Source organism: Pelmatolapia mariae, linkage group LG23 (genome assembly GCF_036321145.2).
Source record: "Pelmatolapia mariae isolate MD_Pm_ZW linkage group LG23, Pm_UMD_F_2, whole genome shotgun sequence".
Taxonomy (NCBI): domain Eukaryota; kingdom Metazoa; phylum Chordata; class Actinopteri; order Cichliformes; family Cichlidae; genus Pelmatolapia; species Pelmatolapia mariae.
In genome coordinates, this window is record NC_086246.1 from 41754010 (window position 1) to 41765645 (window position 11636).

General features: G+C 37.2%; 1 protein-coding gene across 2 annotated transcripts; it reads left to right on the forward strand.

Annotated features, from left to right (window-relative positions):
- The first annotated feature begins 1373 nt into the window (after positions 1-1373).
- lnp1 (leukemia NUP98 fusion partner 1) lies at positions 1374-10665 on the forward strand. 2 transcript variants are annotated; one of them, XM_063467064.1, is made up of 5 exons: positions 1374-1555; positions 1678-1900; positions 4922-5167; positions 6165-6257; positions 6519-8469. In XM_063467064.1, the coding sequence occupies exons 2-5, from the start codon at positions 1715-1717 to the stop codon at positions 6684-6686; spliced, it is 693 nt and encodes a 230-aa protein (XP_063323134.1). In that variant the 5' UTR covers positions 1374-1555; positions 1678-1714; the 3' UTR covers positions 6687-8469. The 2 variants fall into 2 exon arrangements, with proteins under 2 accessions (XP_063323134.1, XP_063323135.1); XM_063467065.1 differs by lacking the exon at positions 6519-8469 and adding an exon at positions 8498-10665 and having other exon boundaries at positions 1374-1900.
- Positions 10666-11636: the final 971 nt, after the last annotated feature.

The following is an 11636-nucleotide window of genomic DNA, read 5'->3' on the forward strand; positions in this document are numbered from 1 at the left end:
CTTCAACTTATCAAGTAGGTTATGCCTCTGCTTTGATTTAAACTAGCTTTAATACGATAACATTTTATGAAACATTTTATACTGATTATCGTGGTCATTCGGCCTTTAAAAAAAGCATGATGATTATGTAATTAATTGATTAAGAGTATGATTATGTGTCTGCATGAATGCGTGCTTGTATGGTATACAACAAGCTGCTGTACACAGTCACTTATCAGTAATAACAAATTATCAATAAGTCATTGTATTTTATCCTGTATTATATGGTGTGGTATTGTACTGTATAGCTATTCTCTCCTGTTTTAGTTGTTTGATACAGAGGGTTTATCCTAAATCTGAAACACAATTTTAATTTTATATTTAAAAAAAATAACCTGTGCAGATTTGTAATGTATGAATTCCAGACTGTTTTCAATACTTTTAATTCAATTCAGTTTTATTTATAGCACCAAATCACAACAGCAGTCGCCTCAAAGTGTTTTATATTGTAAGATAAAGACCCCATAATAATACTGGATGGAGGCTCATTGATATTATAATATCTCAACGGTGCACACAGATAGTACTCTTCATTTATTTAATAAAATGTGGTCATTTGTCTTCAGGTGTGACCTTGTTTCATCCTTATTTTTGGAAAGAACACAGATTACTGTAATCTCTTGCTCAGTGGGGATCTGAGGTTACATGATAAAGCAGCATGAATGTCTCATAACAGTGCCTGCCCTGGATTAATCCTTCTCTTTGAGATCTTTACAACATTATTAGCACAGGGAAACTATGAGTTTGTAAAAGAGCAGATAAAGACTTGTATATAATTTCTTCTGCTTTTTTGTTAAAAAAAAAAAAAGTAATGAAAACATGGTGTGGGATTCACTTGAAATGTGTTTTCTATAGTGGTTTACCCTAACACAGTCTAATATGAATATTTCCAATAATACACAATCCCCTTTTTTTAGTAATATCAATAGTATTTAATACTACTACTAATAATTTTCAGACTGAACTGACAGGATGTATAATGAATTATGGTGCCAGAGATGTTGCTTTTCTAGCTGATGGCCTTGTATTACATGTTTTCATTGTTCATGTATAAAATCTGGATTTTACATACTTGACTTAAAAGAGCAAAACAAATAAACTGTTGTATACAGTGTAATATTAAAACTCTTTGCCCTGTATTGCACAAGCCTTGGGCTCTCAGCACCCAGTTGCCTGCGCTCCATAATTATTGACAGGTTTGATGTACTCAGCGAGTGGAAAGTATGGGGAAATTGGAGTTTCAGTTGTCTACCCCGAGGCTGATGACTGTAATGGAAAGATTAAAAGGAGTGGTCACATCACCCACCCAGTGCCAAAATACTAGCTATTCCGTCACAGCTACCACCTCGCTGTTTATTCCAATCACCTCCAGTTTATGTTCTACCAGCGACGTTAAATAGATTATAGAGGATTCACTTATTTAAAGACTGGAGCTAAATCTCTGCAGGTTATTTTTAGATTGTCCAAGGATAACAACAAAAGTGACAGCTTGATTCACTAGAGGCATCTAACTGAAGTAAGTCACTTTTGCCATGTGGGACAGTGCAGTGTAGCAGAGCAGCCAGTCTGTTAGACACTCAATAGGTCAGCTGAGTGTTGTCTGTACTCACCCCATTCACTTTCATCTGTTGTACCAAGACCTGCTGCACCAAGAAGCTCCCTGCACAACTCCATCATGTCTCTACGGCTTCTGCCTGCTATCATTATGGACAATGACGAGGACGATGATAGTAACTTCACAAAATGGATGAGCAGTTACTGGGGTCACGGACCAGACGCTGTACATTCCAGAGAAAGAAAACGCAGTTTCAGAAGGCCTTCAAAAACACAAGTTGATAGACGAGCATCACTCCCAACTGCGGTAAGGACCAGCTGCATTGATGCATGTGACTGTTCAGTTCTGCAGCGTTTGATTTGATGCATGCACTGACATTTAAACAGCAGCAAAACACTTTTACCAAACATTTTTTTGCAGTTTCTCTTGTCCAGTTTTACACCACATATGGACAGTGTGCTTGTATACTTGACACTACAAACACCTTTCAATATAATATTGTATAACCCTTCATTGATTATTGGAGGAAAAAGAAACTGTATGCTCTCTCTGTTGAATTTATTTTACTATACTAATTAAAGGCCAGTTTAATAAATATTATAAAGTACATTTATCAGACAGTATACTTTCTATGTGTTCTTTAAAACCAGTTCAGGGTGTTAGTAAGATCCCATACCTTCATTGACTGCAAATATCACTTCATGGTACATTTATAAAACACAGAGTTTTATTTCTCTGAAAAAGACAAAATATGGACTATGGACAGCAGAATAATGCACATGTATGTTTTACAAGCTGGTATGAGAACTAATTGAATATTAAAGATTCCGAACATTTAGCCTTTAGTAGTGTGTAAACTGTTGTTTTGGTAAATTTCCCCATGAAAGCCTCAAAGTACTGAATTATTGATGCTCTAAGTGAGTTGTTTTCTATTACTTTACATCAGAGCGATCAAACACTGCAAATGCCCTCCCACGTGCTGAGGTGTTCACAGTCTCATTAGGAAAAACAGAATAGTTCTATAATGAATACAGACCAGTCTGGTGTTTGTGCCTTAGCTGTGTCTGTGTAGGTCTGTAGGAAAAATATTTTTCCAACTAAAAATACCTTCACATCTGATATCATTTTCTTTTATAAACAATGTTTTTAAGTCATGAGCTGCTGTATGCCAAAGCTCTTACACATATTCTTCATTCAATAGCGTTCCGATTCTTCCCTAACCTCTGGCTATGTGGATGTTTAGCAAAAAAATAGAGGTACAACTTATAAGCAGCAAACAAGCAGAAGAGCAACCAACAAGAATGGCGCACAATTTAGTGATTTGTATTTTTTTATTAATAACACAGAACAGGGTAACTTATCTATCCACATGGTCAAGTGTCATGGCCTGTGTGGAAAATAGTGGTGCTTACTTTATAGTTTTCTGGTATATTTTCATTAGTGTGTATGACAAATTTCATAGGAGTTAAGTGGAATCTAAAGGAAGGAAGGAGCCAAAGAAACTCTTTCTAATCTAAAGCAGGTGATAAGAGTCATAACAGTGTAAGTGTATACATATAAAGTGGCCTCTCTGTGGAAGAAAAGAAACTTACAAGCAAGTAGTTTACAGACAACACTGGGTGAGCACCATAAGTTCTCATCATGAAGGAAGCACTGATAAATACAAAAAAAACCAAATGTAGTAGCATAGTGTAACCTTTCACTAATAATCAGAAGAAGTGCTGTTTAAACTGAACCCTTCAGTTGCCAGTATGCTCTGTTTTTAAGCAAGCAAATAGAGAAGTATTGCACAGATTCTTGGTCTGATAGTGGAACTATTGGTCGGTATAGTTAAAATAACAATTTTGCTGAAAGCCAATACTATATAAGTTTATTCTGGGAAATAAAGAAATTCTAATTTAAATAACAACTATTCCAAATATTTTTAGCCTTTCTTCATACTACATTTATCTTTTAAAATGTAGCAAATGCAAAAGTGGTGTTACAGATGAGCCCATGACGTTACAAAATGGCAGCTACAAATAGTAATGTTTGTCCTATAACAGCTAAAACTAGCAACATCAACATAACAAGCCACTTCCTTGCATCGCAAAACAAAAAAGCTTCTTGCAAATACCATAAAAACATAATATATGTATATGTATAAAAGATGTAATTAACCCCTATGACCATTCTTTTTTTGAAGTCCCTTTTGAAGCCTAAAGTTTGAAGTTTGGGCTGGTGAGATCCAGGTTTATGAAATCAAAGTGAGGGGTTGATCCAAAGAAAAAATACACACACTGCACATATAGAAACTTTTGACTCCTAAAGTAGCTACACCCTAAAGCGGGGGTAGGCAGTTAATTCAAAATTGAAGAACCTGCTCAGTTAAAGAAGTCTTGACAGTACTAACTGAGATAATAAACCCATCAGGAAAGTATTTACTGAGATAGTAGATCAACAGAAAATCTGACTTATTAAGGTGCATCAGCGTTGACTGCACTTTTCACACCTTTACACATATTTTGACCTATTTAAAGTAACATTTATCACATTGTTTCGTTTCTTTAAACAGAAACAAATCACAGTGTCACAGATCTCTTATGTTATTTTTTTCCCTCAAATTTAAAGTCAAAGGAACATCCAGACATCGTATTTTTTTCCTCAGCAGCAGTAATAAAATGGTAAATGGCCTGTATTTGTATAGCGCTTTACTTAGTCCCTAAGGACCCCAAAGCGCTTTACACATCCAGTCATCCACCCATTCACGCACACATTCACACACTGGTGATGGCAAGCTACATTGTAGCCACAGCCACCCTGGGGTGCACTGACAGAGGCATTAAGTAGAACCAGAAATAACTTACTTCTGGGGTTGTACAATGTCAGCCTGTGTCTAGTGCATCGGTATTTAAAGCTCCCATTAAGGGTTAAACCTTAGTTTAGTAATGAGTGCCCCAGAAATACATCATTTGAAGAGAACAGTTCGGTAGTTACAGATTTACAAGTCTAGCCAAACACTGAAATTCATCTGTACCTTCACCTTTGATGTTTTACTGGAGTTGCATTATCAGATTATTGCTGTTGTGTAAATATATATTTACGTTCTGTCCTTAGTCTAGAGTCAAACTATGTATAGGTAGCTGCTTTGCCAACATGTTACTTAAGGATATTAGCAAGTGAGTGTTTAACCCCAATCACAGACATAAGGCAGACATGGTTGTATCTCTAGTTTAATCTTCTTACAACTCCGCTTCACTGTTAGAGGGAATGTGACACAATAATTTTACTCTAAGGCGTTGTTACATAGTGTAATAACACTTATCGGTCTGTCTCCTTAATCCCCAGTCACAGTTAGACGTCATGAAGTTAAACAGGTTTCATGCAGCTACAATGGCGCCCACTCCCAGCCACGTCAAATCAAGAGAGGATAAGGGGGAAACCAGGGTCCACCAGAGGCCTCGCCGTGCCTCTGCAGATGACAACAACCGCGCCAAGACTGCGATCGCAGAGAATCGCATCACCACCATCCCAGAGCTCACAGAGACACTTGAGAAGAGGCTCTGTGTAAATGATAAGAAGACCACGTCTCTGGTGAGCGGGAGGATTTATAACATCAACTAAACGAACTATAAACAGTCTTTACAGATTTTTACCTTCTCATCGTGTTATAGATGACTGAGTAGGACGATCAGATTTGATGTTCTTTCTCCTCCTCATATAACATTACGAAGCCCGTAAAGATTAAGGAGCCTGAAAAGCTGTATTACTTTTATGTACTGCCAAAAACAAAGCAGAAATTACATAACCTACAAATACCCACATAATTAACTGGTCTTGAATGCACACAAGGACCTTGAAGTTTTCTTTTTCTTCTATTGTCCATGCTTTTTGTCTGCATACTAAAGAATACAGTTGTGCATGCATGTTTAATCATTTTTCATTTTTATACCTGATTTTTCTTGGAACAAAATTTTTTTCAAGCCCTGTTAAAACTCATTGTCAGGGGTTTAATGTTAATGAAACAGTGTTTCTGTATCTTTGTGGTGTCACAGGAAATCAATTAAAAAAAAAAAAAAAAACGTGATACATAACATACACAGTGCAAATAACAATTACAGCTTCTCATAACTTTGTGAAAAATCATATCTTTATTTATTAGTTTACTGAAATTAAATGGAAATCCTTCACTTTGGTATATAAGTTACATATATGAAGTTCCTGTCACTTAATCTCCTTAAGTTCTACAGACTCAAAACAAACAGGATTAGTTGTATTTGCTATATTTAACTTGAAATAAGTTATTTTTGACTGAAGCAAACTTTCATATTTGTATATTTTCATATACAGATGGCTCTTTATTTTCTATTTACATTAAATATTAAGTAGCATTTCATATTTTGCAGTTACACTTTTGATTTCTTCACACCTACTTCTTGTTTTTTCATTTAGAAAGTAGCTGCCTAATTAGAAGCTGTTGCTCTGAACTGATCTTACTAATCTCCCACTGATGCAATGATACAGGTTTATTATTTTTATAAATACATAAGTTATTGAAATCTTGGTCAGATGTTGTTTCTTTTTCTCACAGAAGAAGGACGATACGTTGTGCCTGATCTGTCATGAAGACATGCGTAAGAATGGGAGGGGAGTGCCACATTGTACACACCGCTTTCATAAAGAGGTAAGAGAACCTGTACACGTCAGATCTACTGCATGACCTCTGTCTACACTGTGTTCACTCAAATCCCTGCAAGTCAGACACCAGATCTCTGATGCATGATAGCAGCCTGTTCCTGGACATGCATGATGTGAACTGGAATGAAAACACAATGCCTGCAGCAGAAACTTATCCCTGTAGATGCATGGAGTATACTGAACAGCCTGAGGTCCCAGGAACTGGATACTTACTCATTATGATGTTTCCATCTGGTGGGTGCTGAAGGCAGCTCGGCGGTTAGAGCAGTGTCGGCCCCGAAGCAGCAGTGAAGCAGCTGTTTTACTGGGGAGGAAGCTCTATGAGGAGAGGAGGAGGTCTGCAGATGGACAGATTTCCACGGAGAAGGAGCAGCACACACTCCATCGTCAACATTCCCTGAGGAGACATCGCTGATATTGTTTTCAAGAAGGGGAAAATGCATGATTTGCAGTCAAAACATCAGGATTTCTCCTGAACTTTTACTATGATGTGACACTGAAAAATCAGGGCCTCAAATCCCCTCTGGGCCAGAGTTTTAGGTCACTTTTGGAATAACTGCAACTCCTTCTCTTCAGTTTGCAAACACAGAGTTAAAAATGTTTGAAAAGGGTTAGAGATAGAAAAAAAAATTGAGACCGAGTCTAAAGGTTTGAACTCAAAGTTTTCTGCTTTAAAACCTCAGTATGACAAACTGTACTGTACCATGACTATGTAAACAGGGGTGTTGCTAAAGTGTTGGCTTGGGGCCTGAAATTTATTAGGTCCACCCGGTGCCCCAGCTAAATCTGTATTATATAAATGCAAACATGAGTGAAAATAAATAACAGGGGAATGTAAGGCGTCCAGTTACATTTTTGCTGTAAAAAACACTGTGGTACTCCTCAATACATTATTGTAAATTTAACTATATAATGTTATATAATATGATAATGCACACTAAAAGCTCTTCTGCTCAGTTATGGATGGATGACTCCCCCATGACATGCCTCACAGTGGTTTGATCCACTGCTTGTTTCCTGACTGTATTTTGCAAATTTTGGCATTGGTTCAATACCAACTAAATACAGGGCCAGTATTACCGGTACCATTTAACCAATGAAAGCAGCTTATGTACTGAAGATGAGATGAAGTATCATCAATATGCAAAGTCTGAACACATTTTAATGAAATCACTGTGACTTTTACTTTCCCCAAAACACAACTGACACAAAAAACAAACCTTTCAGCTGTGTGCCTGTATCTAAAGCACTTTGGATCGGTTTATGTTGGATCAGTTTATGTTGTTTAAATAAATAAAGTAGGCATGACGGTCAGCACAAAAAGGTTCAGGGATTTTTCATAATGCAAGTTTGACACATTTCACTATTGGTTGGAAACAAAGTATCAATCCTATTGCTCTAGTATCAATTCAACACTAATACCATACCATTGGTATCCATGGATGCAAGTCTGGTCAAAGTTAAAATCACCATAACTCAGTGGATTTTCAAACAATTTTCAAGTGGTTTCGTTTGCCATTTTTTCTGATTTCATTTGGCTTTTCTGTGCTCTACACCACCCTTATTGGTTCTTGGGTCCCTCTGCGCCAAAACCATATAAGATTTCCTGGAAACACCTCTGTATGTAACGGTCATTGTATTCAGTTATTAGACTCACAGCACGTTATTGGATAAGAACATAGCCAGTACCTCTATGGTTATAATAATTAAATGGTTTTAAATATCACTTTAGAATAAATATAAATATACTTTATAATCAATAGAAAATATTTACAGTTTATAAAAGCATTTCATCAGAACTACAGTGTATTTGTGTTTGTGCTATGATTTGGTTGCATCTTTCTCATAATGATTAAAGTCACTTTATATACTGTTGAATCTGTTGACAATCAGAACTTGTTAACATGTTAACATTTTGTAAAGTGAATGTAATAAAAGTCAATAAAAACCAAGGCATGACATATTAATTGTAAAGAAAACTATTTAAAACCTTTTTTGACTCGCAGCCTTTGAAACAGAGAAAGCTGCTCAAATAGGTAGCAACACTGTCCCTTCCAGCTAAGGGCTAGGGTCTGTGCACGTAGATCCTGTTGCTCATGCATCAACATGTTGGAAATGACCTCCTGGCATCAGTTGAAAATATCAATGACTGCATAAATGATACATGATACATGATACAGATCATAGCAGCAATGATGCAATGATGTGTTTTAAAATATGTTTCAGTGCATGGAGCAGTGGCTATGGAGGAAAAGGAACTGTCCCACATGCCGTGTCTACGTATCCATGCTAAAGCCCCTCTATTGGCCTTCTTGTCGCACCACCGTCCCATAATGGTCCTGCACCTACACTTGAAATGCCTGCATGTATATGTGACCCCAAGACCTCCTCCTCCCCATCTCCACGCCTCGTTCTTTCTGCATGAACAACCTCTGCAAAACTGTCTTCTGTCCCTGAAGGAAGCAGGAAATGAGAGTGAGGATATCCCATGTGAGAGACAGGAGCTGTCATTGGACAGTGATTATTTATATAAGAGCTCTTGTAAATTAATGCACTATCAGGGGAGGATTAGTCTTTCTTGTTCTTATTTTGTTTTTGTCCAAAAATGATTCTAAACAATTTCTAATGACATGCAGTTAGGTGGAGCAAATATCCTCAAAACTGACAATATTTTTTGATAATGAACAAAATAATCTGCCTGAATTCTGCTGAGTTTGTGGTTGAGGTTGAATATTTCCAAGTTCTGAAATGGAACTAATGATATAAAATCACATCATGAAATATAAACAAACAACCCATAAATTAGTCTTCTTACAGCAGGTAGCATATGAATGTGTGCATCAGTAGCAGTCGAATTTAAGGGATCATAAGACCTGCCATCTGAGTTCCACTGATCACATCTTTGGCAGGCTGTTTCCCCTCAGTTTAAAGCTTTGATGCTAAGCTGACTAGTTTCTAACTTTGGTTTTATATTTAGCACAGAAATACGGGGAAGGTGAATATTTTCCCAAAACCATTCATACACACAAATATTCTGTATATTTTTTGACCACATTTGACCAACATCTTATAATAACCACAAGTTCCTGATATAGTTTTAATTAAAAATCTTGAAAACAGTCTTAAAAAAGCTGAAACACTGAGAGAATCAACTGTAAGACAGGTGACAAATTAAAGGAAAACCATCACACCAGTGACCCACACACTGAAGGGGTCCAGTGGCTCTGTTTTGGTGCGCTGATTTGAGTCCAGAGAGCGTCACTGTATAGTGATACAAACTTTCTCTGACTGATCACTTTTATGCTACAATGAAAGATTTCTATGCTAATGCCACCTTCTACTCGACACAAGGGGTTACTGAATGCTTTTATCACTCAGAACATGATTTTAATACTACAGATCACATGCCTGTGGAACACATTTGGAACATTTCTGACCAACAAGTTAAGCAGTGCTGTACAGCATATGAGAGAATGTCTTTTGGAATGATGATGTTCATCCATCCAGTATGTTTCAGATGTTTCAGTCAGTGCTAAGGTGCATTAGAATCGCACTGTCAGCACATGGCAGCTCAGTACCTTATTGAGAAGCATGAAGTTGATTTTCCTTCTTTGTCACCTGTCAGTATGGGTTTTTTGCATATTCTGCAGAAGGTGGTTTGTGTATCTCAGTCAATGCTGATTACCCAGTAGAGAAATTCCAACAGCTCCAAGAGCTCCAACAGCAATAGCTCTGCTCTGCTGTTTTGAAGGAGTGAGCGTGCACATTTATTTATTGCCTGCATTCACAATGTTTTCTCTTAAGTTACAAAACTCCTCCCCTGCATCGGTGTCATATTTTATCGTACATCTGCACCATCTTCCTGCCTTACCTAATTAGCTTTTGTTTTGCATGTAAATGTTTTTGCATGTGACTTCTATTTGATCGTTTTCAAACATCTCTCTTGTGCCGTGTGTTTTGCACTTCCATGTGAGAAGTTTACAGTATGTACACAAAGTCCAACTAAAAAGAGCTGGCCTATGTATATATTTACCCATGTAAATATGCAGTTATATAAAGGATTTTATCTGTAGTTAATGAAAATTCGAATGACATTTTAAAATGCTGCTATAGCAGTTCATTTAACCAGCAAATGCTCATAACTACTATTAGATTTATGCGCAAAGACACAAAACCTTTTGCACTCTGCAGAACAGTTAAAGGCTGTTGGGTTCAGTATGCTTACACCACGGAGGTTATGTGTTTAATTACATTTTCCAACCTTGTGCTTAAAAAGCTGAAGAGACACTATGACCCTCAGCAGCACCAACTTCCAGCTGCTGTGTTCACTGTTTCCATTTCACTGTTGTTTTTTTTGCACTCTTGAATAAAAACACACTGGAGTGAAACACCCATTCTGTATCTCTTTGTTTATCTCTTGATCCCTTTTGTTGTTTCCTTATTCCATCTACCTTACCCAAGTTAACGAAACAAGTAAAAACAAGTGTTCAGCTAGTTAGGTTTTTCTCCTTTGGTTATTTTCTGTTTCACTTTGCAGGGTTGTTTTCTGTCCATCTTTCCCTGACCCTTTGATTGTTGTAACCTGTTAAGTATGCTCGCCTGTGTCTCATTCTCCTCTGCCAGTTATCCCAAGTGTCAGTGTTCCTCCCTTCTGAGCTGCCTGCTTGAGTCATCGGAGTTCACGATTTTGATCTTCACACTGCAACACATACAGCTTGCTGTCTGCTTAATTAAACTAGCAGATTGCAGACGAAGTCTGAGCGTGAGTTTTGGTGAGCTAAATTCAGTATTTTGTTAATCTAATGGTGCATTCACACAAAATCAGTGAAAATCTTTGAGTGATGTGGATACATTTGAAATCTAATCAATGAGGTGAACTGACACAAATTTAGGCTTTGCGCACCCCTTTTTGTGGCTCACCTTCTCTTTTTTATGTAGACATAGGGGGAAAAGGGTTTGGAGAATTATGAGTGAAATCATAGGACTCCCAGACAAGTTTTGAAAATCCTATGATCTCAACTATCAGCTGTTGTATTCCTCCTTGTTTCTTTGGCTTTTAGGAGTGAAAGTTTGATTTCCAAAGTGATTATATTGACAAGAATTACTGAAGTTCACTTTAATGTACTTGTGCTTTATGGTTTATCAAATCCTGTTTCTAAGCTTTGAGATGCCATCGCAAGCTTGGTGTTTTTCAAACAGGATGTGGTTAGTGAGGGGCAGATCTGACCGTGAAACACTGACAGAATGGCTTAATTATCTGTTCAGTATAACCCCAAATGAATGACGGAGCCTATAAACTCAAAACGGTCTATAGTTATGGTACTCCACTTGTCCTCCGTTATAGCCATCCATCCGTTTTCTTCCA